This window comes from Megachile rotundata, chromosome 16, assembly GCF_050947335.1.
Source record: "Megachile rotundata isolate GNS110a chromosome 16, iyMegRotu1, whole genome shotgun sequence".
NCBI classification, from domain to species: domain Eukaryota; kingdom Metazoa; phylum Arthropoda; class Insecta; order Hymenoptera; family Megachilidae; genus Megachile; species Megachile rotundata.
This window is the reverse complement of record NC_134998.1, coordinates 6,691,720-6,710,601: the sequence shown is the minus strand read 5'-3', so window position 1 is coordinate 6,710,601 and position 18,882 is coordinate 6,691,720. Positions and strand designations below refer to the sequence as shown.

The following is an 18,882-nucleotide window of genomic DNA, read 5'->3' as shown; positions in this document are numbered from 1 at the left end:
TTCTTTAGAGAAGAGATATTGCGAGACAAGAGAAATTTTTATGAAACTTCCCTAACATCTGTAAAAGTCAAAATCAGATGGGAAATTTAGTGATAAAATTAACACCCGGTAAATTCATTTCATTTCTAGGAGATGTAAGTTCAGTATTGATATTAAGTTTTTAATGGCCGTTTTTACATGTGTGTGTGACGTCATCAAAGGTCATTGGTTGACTCTTAATGTGATTGAATGTAAATGATTGCACGCATCGTAGTTCCACGATGTTATAATTCCACGCGCTGTAATTACACGCTTTGTAATTTCACGCGCTGTAAATTCCATGCGCTGTAAATTCCACGCGCTGCAATTTCAAGCGCTGTAAATACCATGCGCCATAATTCCACGCGCTATAAATCCACGCGCCATAATTCCACGCGTCATAGTATCATACGCCGTAATTCCACACGTCATAGTACCACGCGTCGCAACTCCACGCGCTGTAATTCCACGCGCTGCAAATTCCATGCGCCATAATTCCACGCGCTGCAATTCCAAGCGCTGTAAATTCCATGCGCCATAATTCCACGCGCTATAAATCCACGCGCTTTAAATTCCATACGCTATAATTCTACGCGCCATAATTCCACGCGTCATAGTATCATGCGTCGTAATTCCACACGTCATAGTACCACGCGTCGCAACTCCACGCGCCATAACTCCACGCGCTGTAATTCCACGCGCTGTAAATTCCATGCCCTACAATTCCACGCGCTGCAATTCCAAGCGTTGTAAATTCCATGCGCCATAACTCCACGCGCTATAAATCCACGCGCTTTAAATTTCATGCGCTATAATTCTACGCGCCATAATTCCACGCATCATAGTATCATGCGTCGTAATTCCACACGTCATAGTACCACGCGTCGCAACTCCACGCGCCGTAATTCCACGCGCTGTAATTCCACGCGCTATAATTCCATGCCCTACAATTCCACGCGCTGCAATTCCAAGCGCTGTAAATTCCATGCGCCATAACTCCACGCGCTATAAATCCACGCGCTTTAAGTTTCATGCGCTACAATTCTACGCGCCATAATTCCACGCATCATAGTATCATGCGTCGTAATTCCACACGTCATAGTACCACGCGTCGCAACTCCACGCGCCATAACTCCACGCACCGTACTTCCAGACGTTGTAATTGCACGCGCCGTAATTCTAATCATTCTAATAATTATCACACAAAACATATCAAATTTGTTATTGCTGTTTTCACTAATTTGTACATGTTGAATTTGCACATTTCGTGAACTTACACATAAACTCATATCAAATTTTTTTAAATGAATTTTTCAATTTACTAATTCTTCAAAAATATAGTTGGGTGCTGATGGTTCAGTGTGTAGGCTATTAAGGTTTAAAGGTGGTAATAATTGGAAGGAGCCAACCGAAACAGCGAAATTATGAAGGCAACGGCAGCTACGAACGCGGCAACCGCGAGCAATCGATGCACGTTTCCATTTTCCAAGGGCAGCACGTGGAAAATCGCGTAGTAAATTAGACGCGTCGTCGACGAACACATCGACACACGTTCACCTACCAAGTATTTGCAGAGGAATTTTAATTAATATCCGGTGGTTTACAGCGACCCAGTCGAACGTGGCTCACAAGGGTACAAAAGACCGCTGGATGAAAGGCGATCACGGAATGACTTTCCTCTTTCTTCTTTTTATTGCCAACCGAATATTCTACCTTAGAGAGAATACGGAATTTTTACTACTTTTGAGTAATCATATTTCTCCTCTATTTTGTCAAATTTATCTTCTTGAAAAACGTAGTACGGTTTTTTGTACTGCAATAAAGTTCATGTAATCGTATGAATTGTTCTAAAAATTGTAAAGGGAAATGTGACAGAAGTGGCAAGTACTATGGAATATGCAAGTAGTATGGAACGGCAATAGTCAGACAGAAAAGTCTTAAGGTAGCATGAATTTCGTAAAATATTTATGAATCAGTGTTCACAAGAAAAATATTGAAAACATGCCTGGGAACATTCGCAACATCGAAGCAAGCAATCTACAGCCCGTGGACGACGATAGTCCACGTGTTAACACAAAGAATATTGCAATGGAACGATAAAAGGTGTTAATTCAATAATAAAATGTGAGACATTACCTTAAGAATATAAAATTGTAAGGTAGTACCTTAATAATATAACGCGTTGTAATTCCACGCGCCGCAATTTCACGCGCGGTAATTTCACACGCTGTAGTTTCACGCATCGTAGTTCCACGCGTCATAACTCCACGCGGCGGAAGTCTACGCATCGCACTTCCACGAATCGTAATTCCACGCGCCGTAATTCCACTCGTACTAATTCCATGCGCCATAATTTCACGCGTCGTAACTCCACGCGCCATAGTTCCACACGTCGCAACTCTACGCATCATAGTTCCACGCGCCATAGTTTCACGCGTCATAGTACCACGCGCCGTAGTTCCACGCGTCGCAACTCCACGCGCTGTAATTCCACGCGTCATAACTCCACGCGCCGTAACTCTACGCACCGTAGTTCTACGCGTCGGAAGTCTACGCATCGCACTTCCACGCATCGTAATTCCACTCGTACTAATTCCACGCGCCACAGTTCCACGTGCCGTAGTTCCACGCGCCAGAATTCCACGCGTCGTAACTCCACGCGCCATAGTTCCACATGTCGCAATTCTACGCGTCATAGTTCCACGCGCTGTAGTTCCACGCGTCATAATATCACGCGCCGTAGTTCCACGCGTCGCAACTCTACGCGCCGTAATTCCACGCGCCATAACTCCACGCGCCGTAACTCCATGCGTCGTAACTCCACGCGCCGTAGTTCCACGCGCCGGAACTCCACGCGCCATAGTTCTACGCGTCGCAACTCCACGTTCTATAGTTCTACGCGCTATAGTTCCACGTGCCGTAACTCCGTGCGCCGTAACTCCACGCGCCGTAAATCCACGAGTCGTAACTCCACGCGTCGTATCTTCGCAAGCTTTACTACGATGCGTAGACTCGCAATGCGTGGAATTACTCATTAAGGTAGTACCTCATAATAAAATGTAAGGTAGTATCTTAATAATAAATCACAAGGTAATACCTTAATAATAGAATATAAAGTAGTACCTTAATAATGATACATAAGGTAGTACCTTAATAATAAAACATAAGGTACTAACCTTAATAATAAAACATAAGGTACTAACCTTAATAATAAAACATAAGGTACTAACCTTAATAACTGAACATAATCACCCTAACAATAAGCCAAAAAATGAAAAAATTGAAGAAAGGTATAATTAACTTACCCCAAACACCGAACGATCCATTATTTTTAAAAGGTTACAACGTTTTAGAAGGAACGTAAGATAGTTAGAAAAATATATATATGAACGAGACTGCCAATCCAAAGTGGATCATCTCGACTCACCTTTATTCCGAGGGTAGGAGTCAGCATCCCATAGTCGGTAAGGGGTGGCAGCATAACGGGGGGTAGGTTTGCCATCATCATACTGTCTAGAATCTTCGCACGTACTTTCCCTTCGTGCACAGAACACAAATCAATTTATTGCTTACTAGACCTACCTGAAACACAGAAAATGGCGGTACGTCAGACGGGCACGTTCAAACAAAATGGTGTTGGTAATCAATACATTTAACGAAATAGAACTTAATCTATCTCTGACTGTTTCTGAATTTTTTGAAACAATTTTGGTGAGAGAGTGTTTTTAATGATGATAGTTCATGAATTTATTGTATAATTAGTTTTATGTAATAATAATAATTTTGTTTAATAATAAATTTTTCAATATGGACATCGTAAAATAGTTTGTTTTTTTAAAATCCTTTTTAAGTAGTCGATTAATGATTTAATAATAAAGTGTCTTGAATAATAATAGTGTGGACTCATTGCATAATAATAATTTTTGTACAATAAATAAATTTGAATAAATAAATTTTTCATTATTGACGTAGTAGAAAATTTTCTTTATTTAAAATTTTTCATGAATAGATTAATAATTTAATAATAAAGTGTCTTGAATAATAACAGTCCATGAATTCATTGCATAATAATTTTTTGTAAAATAATAAATGAGTGTAATAATAAATCCTATGACGTAGCAGAAAACTTCCCTAGAAAATCTTTCATAAACGTTCGATAAATAATAAATTACAGTACGACTTCGTATCAAACGCAAAATCCCCGTGAGAAGCCAAGAAAATATTTATGCAAAATGGAAATATTAAAATCATAAACAAGTTCAAAGAAAATCATGACATCATAAATTCAGATACATGCAAGTGAGAGATATTTGTCGATGACACACGGGCATACGTAGTAAACACCGATATTACACGTTTATTACACATGCTTCAAAGAACAGAAACACTTTACGGCCGCAATAAACCACGAAGATGCATAGGAAACTTTCCTTTCATCAAGTCTAAACTTTGCGCATCGTATTTCGGTCATTCTGACCCCGTTAACACGTACACAATATGGCACCTCGTGCTTTACATTGCCTCCGGTTATATATAAACTTCGATATTTTATTTTAAACAATTGTCACAGGAATGTCCGTACATCTTCTATTTTATTAACTGAAAATCTTAAACATCGTAGGAAATTGTAGTTTATTGTTTTGCGTGCAAATCTGGTTCAGTCGAAAGACAAGGTTCCAATGAATTTATGTTGAGTTGGAACTGGTAGCGAATTTGGGTAACTAAAATATTGTTGGATTTCATAATTGATGTTTCGCAATGGATTTCAAGGTTTATAGAGACGCATTGCATTATTGTACGGTTTTTTGATATGTTTTGTATGGTATTTTATACTTGAACGCGTTGTAATTGCACGCGGGATAATTCCACGCATACGAAATCCACGCGCCGTAATTCCACGCGTAGTAACTCCACGCGCCGTAATTCCACGCGTAGGAACTCCACGCGCTGTAATTCCACGCGTAGGAACTCCACGCGTCGTAATTCCGCGCGTAGTAAATCCACGTGCCGTAATTCCACGCGTAGGAACTCCACGCGCTGTAATTCCACGCGTAGGAACTCCACGCGCCATAATTCCACGCGTAGGAACTCCACGCGCCGTAATTCCACGCGTAGGAACTCCACGCGCTGTAATCCCACGCGTAGGAACTCCACGCGTCGTAATTCCGCGCGTAGTAAATCCACGTGCCGTAATTCCACGCGTAGGAACTCCACGCGCTGTAATTCCACGCGTAGGAACTCCACGCGCCATAATTCCACGCGTAGGAACTCCACGCGCCGTAATTCCACGCGTAGGAACTCCACGCGCTGTAATCCCACGCGTAGGAACTCCACGCGTCGTAATTCCGCGCGTAGTAAATCCACGTGCCGTAATTCCACGCGTAGGAACTCCACGCGCTGTAATTCCACGCGTAGGAACTCCACGCGCCATAATTCCACGCGTAGGAACTCCACGCGCCGTAATTCCACGCGTAGGAACTCCACGCGCTGTAATCCCACGCGTAGGAACTCCACGCGTCGTAATTCCGCGCGTAGTAAATCCACGTGCCGTAATTCCACGCGTAGGAACTCCACGCGCTGTAATTCCACGCGTAGGAACTCCACGCGCCATAATTCCACGCGTAGGAACTCCACGCGCCGTAATTCCACGCATAGAAATTTTACACGCCATAATTCCACGCGTAGGAACTCCACGCGCTGTAATTCCACGCGTAGGAACTCCACGCGCTGTAATTCCACGTGTAGGAACTCTACGCGCCGTAATTCCACGCATAGAAATTTTACGCGCCATAATTCCACGCGTAGGAACTCCACGCGCCGTAATTCCACGCGTAATAACTCCACGCGCCGTAATTCCACGCGTAGTAACTCCACGCGCCGTAATTCCACGCCTAGTAACTCCACGCGCTGTAATTCCATGCGTAGAAACTCCACGCGCTGTAATCCCACGTGTAGGAACTCCACGCGTCGTAATTCCACGCGTAGTAACTCCACGCGCCGTAATTCCACGCATTGTAACTCTACGCCCCGTAAATCTACACGTCCCAACTCCACGTGCCGTTGTACCACGCGTCATAGTTCCACGCGTCACAACTCCACGGTCCATAACTTCACGCGCCATATTTCCGCACGCTAACGTTTTACCTTTAGAGACCCCACGAACCTAACTTCTCTCCCAATTTCACCCGTTAGAATACTTCGTATTACATCCCCACTCTCTTTACATCAACCTATTGCGTCTTACAATGAAGTAACTACCACTTAAATATCGTATGACTCACAATGTCTCCACCAACTATAACACAAGTCTCCGTAAAACCGTCGAATACACCATCGAAAGCTCTCTGTACCTTACTTCCAAGAAATTATAAACCTATATTAAAAATTTCTATCCATCCTACACAGCACGTATGTACCTCGAAGCGATACAACTTCGGAGAAAGAAGTATACATGTCGCTACAAGCATCGTTTGAAAGAAAAGAAACTCACAATCCCGCAACACGTTCCTGCGTCTCCGTGAAAGCGAGCAACGCGTGCAATCAGCAAACTCGAGCGACGACGAGCGTTCGGGAACAAAGCGCGACCGCCCTTATCTTAAATCCTCGCTGAACAACAAAGGTAGTAACAAAGGCAGCGACGACCTATCTGCACCGAACTTTTCTCGGCTCGAACGACACGCCTCGCGAACGAACATTGTTCCGAACTCGTCGCTTTCCTGGGTTACCGTCTAGTCGGTTCGGGGGAGTCCCGGCAGTTCTATCGGTCTCGCGACCGCGTTTCTATTAAGGCGATCAACTATAGGCGACATATTGAGAGAGACATTGCGAAATCCCCACCAAACTTTTCGTTCGGAAGTTTTACTGAGTTGAGAGAATATTATGGTCTTGTAACTGCTGGAATTTTTAAAATATGGTGGTTAATTTTGTATATTGTGGATTTGTGGATTTGTTTAGGGTTGAATTAGTGTGGGGACAAATATTGCCATTTGCAAATTTCCGCACGCGCCGTAACTCCACGCGTTGTAATTGCTCGCGTCGTAACTCCACGCCTCGTAATTTCATGCCCTATAATTCCACGCGTTGTAAATCCGCGCTCTGTAATTCCACGCTCTGTAAATTCCACGCGTTGCAAATTCCACGCTTTGTAAATTCCAAGTTCTGTAATTCCCCGCTTTGTAAATTCCACGCTTTGTAATTCCACGCTTTGTAAATACCACGCTCCGTAATTCTACGCGTTGCAAATTCCACGCTTTGTCAATTCCAAGTTCTGTAATTCCACGCTTTGTAAATTCCAAGTTCTGTAATTCCACGCTTTGAAAATTCCACGCTTTGTAAATACCACGCTCCATAACTCCACACTCTGTAAATTCCACGCGTTGCAAATTCCACGCTTTGTAAATTCCAAGTTCTGTAATTCCACGCTTTGTAAATTTCACGCTCTGTAATTCCACGCTTTGTAAATTCCACGCTCTGTAATTTCACGCTTTGTAAATTCCACGCTCCGTAACTCCACGCTCTATAAATTCCACGCGTTGCAAATTTCACGCTTTGTAAATTCGAAGTTCTGTAATTCCACGCTTTGTAAATTCCACGCTCTGTAATTCTACGCTTTGTAAATTCCACGCTCTGTAATTTCACGCTTTGTAAATTCCACGCTCTGTAATTCCACACTTTGTAAATTCCACGCGCTGCAATTCCATTCCCACTAATTCCACTCACCGTAGTTCCACTCGCACTAATTTCACTCGCCGTAGTTCCACGCGTCCTAATTCCACGCGCCGTAGTTCTACGCGTCGCTACTCCACGCCTCGTAACTCCACGTGTCGCAACTTCGCGCTCCGTAGTTCCACGCGTCATAACTCCATGCGCCGTAGCTCTACGCACCGTAATTCCACGCGTTGTAATTGCACGCGCCGTAACTTCACGCCTTGTAACTCCACGCGTCGCAACTTCGCACTCCCTAGTTCCACGCGTCGTAACTCCACGCGCCGTAATTCTACGCACCGCAACTACACTCGTCCTAACTCTGCGCGCCGTAATTCCACGCATCATAACTCTACGCGTCGCAAATCCCCATATTTTCAAACCCCTCAATTCTAAATCCCCACATATCTCAACAACCCAACTTCCAAATTCCCAAACTCCATAATTACAAATCCCTACACGTAATATCCCAACTTCCAAATGATCCACCCTCTCCAATACCAAATCCCCATACATTCGAATGACCCTAAACTTGAAATCCCAGAAAGCAGAAATCACGAAAAAGCCTCGAACGCGATTACTTACAAAATCTCACGTTCTTCGAGAACCAACACTCGTATTTAGGTCACGATTTACAACAGCGACGATCCCCATCGCGAATCAGACCTAAGCACACTTTAATAAGCCCACGACCGAACGATCAAGCCTATAATCCAGCAATTTACATGAAAACACCCGAGTGCGTGCTGATCCAGCTGAGCGGTATTATCAACCCCGTTTCCCAAAATTTCCAGAAATCAGTTTCGAAGAAACGAAATCATCGATTTTCTCGTGCCTCGAGTATTCATCGAACGCGACCACTTTAATCCTCGAAGATCACGATGCAACGAGAAAACGACCGAGTTTCACGAGCGGTATATACAGCAGCAGCATCGGGGTCATGTTTGAAATTCGGTTAGGCGAGTTTTGTTCCGTTGTAGTTGGGCCGGGTTAGGTTGGAGGGTGGTTTTAAAGGGAAGTTGCCGGGACATAAAATTGCGGTGGAACGATGGTTTACAGGTTTAGTTACACGGTTTAGCGTGATGTTGCGGCGTACGTGCTCGAGGGGGTGGGTTGCGCACAGAAATTTTCAGCGCTGTAAAATCCTGAGAGCTCTGAGATACTATCAAACTTCACTTGTGCGGTTGCGCAGTTATTGAGGGAGAGATTGATGTGTGACGGTATATCACACAATGGGTGTAGTAGACTCTTGTTATTTTGTCGTATGTTGTGTAGAGAAGCGATGTACGAGATGGTAATGGCTGCAGGTTGTAGAGACACACATTGTACTTCCACTTGTTGTAAATCCACACAACTTAATTCCACACGGCGTAATTCTATGTAATCTAATTCCACGCGTTGTAATTCCACATGCTGTAATTTCACGCATCCTAATTCCATGCGACATAGTTCCTCGCGTCGTAATTCCACGCGCCATAGTTTCACGCGTTGTAGTTCCACGCGTCGTAGTTCCACGCAGTGTAATTCTACGCATCCTAACTCCACGCGCCATAGTTCCACGCACCGTAATTCTATGCATCCTAACTCTACGCGCCATAGTTCCTCGCGTCGTAATTCCACGGGCCGTAGTTCTACGCATCCTAATTCCACGCGCCATAGTTCCTCGCGTCGTAATTCCACGCGCCATAGTTCCACGCGTCGTAGTTCCACGCACTGTAATTCTACGCATCCTAACACCACGCGCCATAGTTCCACGCGTCGTAGTTCCACGCACTGTAATTCTACGCATCCTAACTCCACGCGTCGTAATTCCACGCGCCGTAATTCTACGCATCCTAATTCCACGCGCCATAGTTCCTCGCGTCGTAATTCCACGCGCCATAGTTCCACGCGTCGTAGTTCCACGCACTGTAATTCTACGCATCCTAACACCACGCGCCATAGTTCCACGCGTCGTAGTTCCACGCACTGTAATTCTACGCATCCTAACTCCACGCGCCATAGTTCCACGCGTCGTAATTCCACGCGTCGTAGTTCCACGCACTGTAATTCTACGCATCCTAACTCCACGCGCCATAGTTCCACGCGTCGTAATTCCACGCGTCGTAGTTCCACGCGTGGTAGTTCCACGCACTGTAATTCCACGCATCCTAACTCCACGCGTCGTAATTCCACGCGTCGTAGTTCCACGCGTGGTAGTTCCACGCACTGTAATTCTACGCATCCTAACTCCACGCGTCGTAATTCCACGCGCCGTAATTCTACGCATCCTAATTCCACGCGCCATAGTTCCTCGCGTCGTAATTCCACGCGCCATAGTTCCACGCGTCGTAGTTCCACGCACTGTAATTCTACGCATCCTAACACCACGCGCCATAGTTCCACGCGTCGTAGTTCCACGCACTGTAATTCTACGCATCCTAACTCCACGCGTCGTAATTCCACGCGCCGTAATTCTACGCATCCTAATTCCACGCGCCATAGTTCCTCGCGTCGTAATTCCACGCGCCATAGTTCCACGCGTCGTAGTTCCACGCACTGTAATTCTACGCATCCTAACACCACGCGCCATAGTTCCACGCGTCGTAGTTCCACGCACTGTAATTCTACGCATCCTAACTCCACGCGCCATAGTTCCACGCGTCGTAATTCCACGCGTCGTAGTTCCACGCACTGTAATTCTACGCATCCTAACTCCACGCGCCATAGTTCCACGCGTCGTAATTCCACGCGTCGTAGTTCCACGCGTGGTAGTTCCACGCACTGTAATTCCACGCATCCTAACTCCACGCGTCGTAATTCCACGCGTCGTAGTTCCACGCGTGGTAGTTCCACGCACTGTAATTCTACGCATCCTAACTCCACGCGTCGTAATTCCACGCGCCGTAATTCTACGCATCCTAATTCCACGCGCCATAGTTCCTCGCGTCGTAATTCCACGCGCCATAGTTCCACGCGTCGTAGTTCCACGCACTGTAATTCTACGCATCCTAACACCACGCGCCATAGTTCCACGCGTCGTAGTCCCACGCACTGTAATTCTACGCATCCTAACTCCACGCGCCATAGTTCCACGCGTCGTAATTCCACGCGTCGTAGTTCCACGCACTGTAATTCTACGCATCCTAACTCCACGCGCCATAGTTCCACGCGTCGTAATTCCACGCGTCGTAGTTCCACGCACTGTAATTCTACGCATCCTAACTCCACGCGCCATAGTTCCACGCGTCGTAACTCCACGCGCCATAACTCCACGCGCCGTAATACCATGCATTGAATTTCCTCGCGCCATAATCTCATTATATCGTACTTCCACACGTCGTAAGCTCACTCTCCGTATTTCTACGCGTCACAGGTGCACTCTTTACAATTCCACGCGCCGTAACTACACACACCATAATTCCACGCGCTCTATTTCCCTGTACTGTATTCTAACGCGTCATAATTCCTAATAGAGTAACTCCATACGCTACAACTCCAGAAATTACACTTTCATAAGTGATATCCCCCAGCCTTATATCACCACAAATTATATCCGAAATCGTTCCATGCCAACTGAACGCACAACGTATTAACCAAAAGGCATCCCCAGTGGCACTGCATGCTCCTTCACACAATTGTACACTCGACGCCTTCACAAGTTCCACATCGCAGTCAGAATCCTAAGATCAAGAAGACGTACGGTATACAAATGCAGGTTCATAAATGATTCAGCAAACTCGTAGTGGTCAGCAAGTATGATCTCCGGTTACACCGTGTGCACAAGTCCCGTTCCTAAAGGATTCGGGGCCACATCAAAACAAAATCTCTCGCTACGGACGGAAACCATCAGCGATCCAGGCTTCTGCTTAATAAACCAACGCTCGAAACATACTTAACAGAGGGGTCTAGCACCTAGCCGTGCTTCTGCCGGGCATATTCATACCGGAATTAACGACCCGTGGCTAACTTCGCTTCCTAACCGGGGGAAGCTTGTTGGTAAGAGGTGCCCAGAGGATCTGTGGACTGTCCCATAAGGAAGGATCCTCCTTATACTGTAACACACCGTTACTATCCCTAACAAGGGCTACCAACTTCGAGCACGAGTTAGATGTAACAAACTGAACGGCTTTTTGAACAAAGATTTGAAGGAGTACTTCTAAGATTACTTTTTATCTCGACAATGTTAACTTGGGAAAATAATTCGGTATACGAGAAATGAATATTTAACTGAATATGTGAGGAAGTTAGCACATCTACATATGAAGAGTTTGCAAAAGACATATTCTTTGTAGGTCATCGAATCTCTGTAACTTTGAAATATTTGTGCAAACACTTCAGACTATCAAAACTTCGTCCCAAATGAAAAATAATTAGCACTAGTAATTTGAAAGAACCATAACAGCACATAGGCAAGATGTTTAAATAGAGTGGTGCACGGGTGAAAATCGTTTTCATCAGAGGTGAAGCAGAAAATCGTAGGCCATTCACGTTTCCTAGCCCGAAGGTCTTTCAGCTTTGAGGATGAAGCAGAGCAGTTAACGGAGTCAGTATTAAGGAAGCGCTCCCAGCCTCGACTACGTGATTATCGTAATCGAGCTTTTTGTTATTTTGTCTAGTTAGCCTCTGGCTCATTCTCGCGTTCACGTAACTTCTTTTCAACGCGAGCATCGTCGACGTGCGCGTTTTACCTGAGAGGTACGCTTTAACCTTCAATTCGGAATCAGGCATCTTCGATCAACGGCGCGTTCAATCTTTTTTCTGGGCGTAATACGTATAAATGTATTAAAATCCTGTTATATTGTCGCGGAGCTATAGGAGAATATGGGAATGTGACGCGTGGAAATATGGGTCGTGAAGATACGACGCGTGAAATTACAGCGCGTGGAAATAGGGCGCGTGGAAGTACAGCGCATGGAATTTACGGCACATGGAATTACAGCGCGTGGAATTATGGCGCATGGAATTTGCAGCGCGTGGAATTATGGGTCGTGTAATTTAAAGCACGTGGAATTACAACGCGTGGAAGTACGGCGCGTGGAATTACAGCGCGTGGAAGTATGACGCGTGAAATTACAACGCGCGGAATTACGGTACGTGAAATTAGGTCGCGTGGAGTTACGGTGCGTGGAGTTACGGCGCGTGGAGTTGCAGCGCATGGAATTTAGGGCACGTGGAATTACAACGCATGGAATTTAGGGCACGTGGAATTACAACGCGTGAAATTACAACGCGTGGAATTATGACGCGTGGGATTTCGACGCGTAGAGTTAGAGCGTGTGGAATTACAGCACGTGGAATTGTGGCGCATGGAATTTGCAGCGCATGTAATTTAAAGCACGTGGAATTACAACGCGTGGAAGTACAGCGCATAGAATTTAGGGCACGTGGAATTACAGTGCGTAGAAGAACAACGCGTGAAATTACAACGCGTGGAATTACGGCGCATCGGATTTCGACGCGTAGAATTAGAACGTGTGGAATTGCAGCACGTGGAATTATAACGCATGGAATTTGCAGCGCGTGCAATTATGGGGCGTGTAATTTAAAGCACGTGGAATTACAACGCGTGGAAGTACGGCGCGTGGAATTACAGCGCGTGGAAGTATGACGCGTGAAATTACAACGCGTGGAATTACGGTGCGTGAAATTAGGTCGCGCGGAATTACGGCGCGTGGAGTTGCAGCGCATGGAATTTAGGGCACGTGGAATTACAATGCGTGGAATTACAGCGCGTGGAAGTACGACGCGTGAAATTACAACGCGTGGAATTATGGCGCGTGGGATTTCGACGCGTGAAATTACGGCGCGTGAAGTTACGGTGTGTGGAATTATTCCGCGTGTATAACACATCGTCATAACTTCTCATCTCAACCGAAACTTACGAAGTAAGGAAGCTCCGTAGCGCCGTCAGAAGCAACATGTTGAACAGTTCTAAATCTCAGCCGATCTTGATCCACCGTTCAATCTAATTTCCAGGCTCCGGAAAAGACAGTATCCCCGGGGATACGAGGCAGCACGAGCCGATAATCCGGCAACAGGTACACGGCGTAACGATGCGAAATCGGTGAATCACACGCGATGGCGACGGACCAGATGAACAGAGAAAATTGGAGAGCAACGGCCGTGGAGAAACGGAAACGAGTCACGGTCCGTCGAGCAGATGACTGGCTCGAATATTGGCTAAAAATGTAAATTGTCCTGGTGGCCTGCACTACGTCTAACCAATGACTGTTGCAACTTCGATACAATTTATCGATGTGGAAGAATTGTACTTTATCTGTGATCACCACTTTTATCATCTGGATTAATTGTTCAGGATCTAATGATGTCATAAGGTCATGTATATGTACATGTTGTTAGTCTTGTACGGTCTTAAAGGGACTTCATGTGAGGCGCAGTACATTACTAATAGTAATGATCAAACATCAAACCATTCATGTCCTTTGTACTCTTGTACTTGAAGAGACCACATGTGAGACACAATACCTGACTGACAGTAGTCACCAACTATCAAATCATCTATGTTATTCTTATTCTTGCATGACATTGAGAGACTTCATGTGAGGCAGAGTACCTCATCAACTGCAATGATCACCCATCAGAAGCTCCTATATGTCATGTAGCCTTCTGACTTTTCTATAACCTTGAGGGACTTCATGTGAGACATAGTACTTCATCAACAGCAATGATCGCCCATCAGGAGGTCCCACATGTCATGTAGCCTTCTGACCTTTCTATAACATTGAGGGACTTCATGTGAGACATAGTACCTTATCAGTAGCAATGATCCACCATCAAAAGGCCCTACATGTGATATACCTTTTTGACAATTGTATGACCTTGAGAACCTACAAGTGAGACACAGTATTTCATCAACAGCAATGATCACCCATCAGAAGGTCCTACATGTCATGTAGCCTTCTGACCTTTCTATAACATTGAAGGACTTCATGTGAGACACAGTATTTCATCAACAGCAATGATCACCCATCAGAAGCTCCTATATGTGATATACCCTTTTGACCATTGTATGACCTTGATAGCCTTCAAGTGAGACACAGCACCTCCCAAATAATAATGACCAACATCCAACTGTCCTATACACAATATACTCTTTTGACCCTCGAATGACTTTAGTAGCCTTCAAGTGAGACATAGGACCTCACAAATAATAATGATCCACCAACCAACTGTCCTATATGCAACATACCCTTCTGACCCTTGAATGACCTTGATAGCCTTCAAGTGAGACACAGTACCTCCCAAATAATAATGACCCACCATCCAACTGTCCTATACACAATATACCCTTTTGACCCTCGAATGACCTTGATAGCCTTCAAGTGAGACACCGTATCTCCCAAATTATAATGACCCACCATCCAACTATCCTATATGCAACATACCCTTCTGACCCTCGAATGACCTTGATAGCCTTCAAGTGAGACACAGTACCTCCCAAATAATAATGATCCACCAACCAACTGTCCTAAACTCGGTATACCCTTTTGACACTCGAATGACCTTGATAGCCTTCAAGTAAGACACACTACCTCAAATATCAGATCAACCATGAACAGCAAACTATCAAGCCGTGAACTAAAGGCGTCCTCGACAAAGTATAAATAATAGTTATTAAGCACGATTTATAACAAAGTGAAACACGGGCATAAAGAACATAATGAACCACGCGATCGCCTTAAATTCCCTTTGCGAGAGCACGCTACAAACAGACTGGAATACAAAAATCCGAGAAGCGTGAGGCTACCATCTGCTTCCATCCCTTAAACAGCGTTACTTTTTCGCCCCCCGGTCCCGTCCACCTCCTCTCCTTTCTCTCGCACGGTTTTTTATAGAGGTGGATATTTTATTCAGCGGCATCTCGGCCCGTTCGTCTCTCGCGGCGTTTGATATTGCAGTCTCATTGCATAAAACCCGAGGCTTGCATAAAACACGGGCCAGCGTTTCTCGAGCGCGAGCTGACGGCTCGGAAAGACGGTCAGAAACGAGGCGGTGCGTTGTGCGCGATGGGGGGCAAAAAGGAATCCGTGAAAAAATATTCATCAGCTCGAGGATTAAGCACGACGTCCGGCTGAAGCCTTCGCTGTGTGTAGCTACCGCGTCTAATTTCTGCTGGCTCTTTAAGCACCGTGAACTGTGCGATGCTAAGGAGATGGTAGTTAACGGAATTTTGAGAATGGTGGAATATTTGGTGTCGTTAATTCGATTTGGAAGATAATGGTGGATAATTAGGGCGAAACGATCAAGCTGGAATGGCACATGAAAATTATTGTTTTGTGAACTTTAGAATATACTGGAACCACATTCCCAAGTTCCTACATTCCCAAGTTTCCACATTTCCAAGTTCTCATTTTCCCGGGTTCCCACATTCCCAAGTTCTCATTTTCCAGGGTTCCCACATTCCCAAGTTCCCACATTCCCAGGTTACCACCTCCCCATGTTGCTATATTCTCAAGTTTCTACATTCCCAAGTTTCCATATTCTCAAGCTCCCACATTCTCAAGTTTCAACATTCTCAAACAGGACGAAACGATCAAGCTGGAATGGCACATGAAGATTATTGTTTTGTGAACTTTAGAATATACTGGAATGTGGGAAGGACATATAGGAAGTTGGTAATGTGAGAACTTAGGAATGTGAGAACTAAGGAAAGTAAAAACTTAGGAATGTAAGAACTTAGGAATGTATGAACGTAAGAACGTGGACATTTGGGAATATGAATATTTGAAATATGATATTAGGTATATGATCATGTAGGAACTTGACAAGGTGAATATTTAGGAAAATGAGAACTTGGAAATGTAGGAACTTAGGAATGAGGGAACTTGAGAATGTACGAACGCGAGAATGTCGATATTTAGGAATATGAACATTTAAGATAAGACATTAGGTATTTCGTCATGTAGGAACTTGACAATATGAAACTATGGGAATGTGAGAACTTGGGAATGTGGAAACTTAGTAATGTGAGAACTTGGAAATGTATGAACGTGGGAATGTTACAACTTAGGAATATGAAGATTTTAGATAAGATATTAGGTATGTTATCATGTGGGAACTTGACAATGTGAAAATTTAAGAATATGAGAACTTGAGAATGTGTAAATTTAGGAATGTGGAAACTTGGGAATGTGGGAACTTGATAATGTATAAACTTGAGAATGTGCAAATTAGGGAATATGAAAAGTGAAGAACTAAGTACCTAAGAATGTGGAAACTTAGGAATGCATGATCTCAACAATGTAGAAAGTAGTGAATATGAAAACTTGAGAACGTAGGAACTCAGGAATGTAGAAATTTGAAAATTTGAAAACCTAGAAATATAAGAACTTAGGAATATACAAACTTAAATGTATATTAAAGTGTGCATATTAAGTGTACATTTGGAAATATGCAAACTTAAGAGTGGGCACTTGAGAATGTGAGAACTTGGGAATGTGAGAACGTAGACACTTGGTAATGTGAGAACTTGGCAATATGGGAACTCTGAACTATGGAAACATGAGAATATGGGAATTAGTGAAGATGGCAATGTGGGAATAAGGGAACTAGGGAAGGTGACAACTTGGAAATATGGGAAGGTGGGAACTTGAGAAGGAGGGGGAAGCTGGCAATTTGGGAGAGTGGGAACTTGGGAATGTGGGAACTTGAGAAGGTGGTAACTTGGGAAGATGGTAACCTGGGAAGATGGTAACTTAAGAAGGTGGTAACTTGAGAAGGTGGTAACTTGAGAAGGTGGTAACTTGGGAAGGTGTTAACTTGGGAAGATGGTAACTTGGGAACGTGGGAACTTGAGAAGGTGGTAACTTGGGAAGGTGGTAATCTGGGAAGGTGGTAACTTGGGATGTTGGTAACTTAGGAAGGTAGTTACTGGGGAAGGTGGGAACTTGGGAATGTCGGAACTTGAGAAGGTGGTAACTTGGGAAGTTGGTAACTTAGGAAGATGGTAACTTGGGAACGTAGGAACTTGAGAAGGTGGTAACTTGGGAAGGTGGTAATCTGGGAAGGTGGTAACTTGGGATGTTGGTAACTTAAGAAGGTAGTTACTGGGGAAGGTGGGAACTTGGGAATGTGGGAACTTGAGAAGGTGGTAACTTGGGAAGTTGGTAACTTAGGAAGGTGGTAACTGGGGAAGGTGGAAACTTGGGAATGTGGGAACTTGGGAATATGGAAACTTGGGAATATGGAAACTTGGGAGTGTGGGAACTTGAGAATGTGGGAACTTGGGAATGTGGGAATTTGAGAGTATGGGAACTTGGGAATGTGGGAACTTGGGAATGTGGGAACTTAGGAATATAGAAACTTCGGAATATGGAAACTTGGGAGTGTGGGAACTTGAGAATGTGGGAACTTGGGAATGCGGGAATTTGAGAGTATGGGAACTTGGGAATGTGGGAACTTAGGAATATGAAAACTTGGGAATATGGAAACTTCAGAACGTCGGACCTTAAGAATGAGAAAATTTAAGAATAAGAAAACTTGATAATTAAAAACTTGAGAATGTGCACACTTGCCAGTGTATTAACTTCTAAATATGCGAACAGTCAAATTAATAATCCGCCTCGAAATACAGGAACCACACCATAAATTCATCCCCCGAGTCAATTATAAATCTAGCTCCACTGAATGGACCCCGTAGAGCGTAGCTAAACAAGATTACACGAACAAAGGAAGAAAATTGAAATTAACACAAAAGAAGTGCATCCAGTTCCCATCTGAAAATATCCTCGAAGAACAATAAGCAGCCAGCCAGAAGAGAATCAACCCTACAATTCTTCGAATCAGAAGGAGTCTGTTGTCCAATCATGCTCCGATTCGTTTCAGACAACCAACTGAACCAAGATTCTTCGATTCCCTGAAAAGATTCCTTTGAGGTTCACCGATGCATCCGTAGACAATGACAAGCAGGAATTCGTTAATTCAGTAAACACGGAGGGTTGCATCCGATATTAAACGACAACGATAGGAACAAGATGGAGGCGGACAGATAACGGATGGCGGCATGGGGTCGAAGAAAATGAGCCAAGGTGCATCGCGAAAGCAGCGCGTTATCGAAATTCTTAATTAGAAAATTTTAATTATGTTTTGAGGCTTCGTGCATCTTCGGGGATGGCGGTAAGGGTGCGAAAGGAGAGGGCCAGAAGGCGCAAACTCCCC

At 44.4% G+C, this 18,882-nt stretch overlaps 1 protein-coding gene across 9 annotated transcripts in view; it reads right to left on the bottom strand.

Annotated features, from left to right (window-relative positions):
• The window catches only part of heph (polypyrimidine tract-binding protein 1 heph), a 483,336-nt gene that overhangs the window by 298,380 nt on the left and 166,074 nt on the right, over positions 1 to 18,882 (bottom strand). For 7 of the 9 annotated variants that reach the window (XR_013041017.1, XM_076541298.1, XM_012283863.2 and 4 more), the window contains one exon: positions 3,446 to 3,600. The exons of 1 other annotated variant lie outside the window; for it this stretch is intronic. Coding sequence is in view for 7 of the 8 variants with exons in the window: in XM_076541298.1 (XP_076397413.1) it covers positions 3,446 to 3,526 (81 nt within the window). In the remaining variant the exon portion in view is untranslated. The remainder of the gene's footprint in view (positions 1 to 3,445; positions 3,601 to 18,882) is intronic. One more of the 9 variants, XM_076541299.1, reaches the window with a different exon arrangement.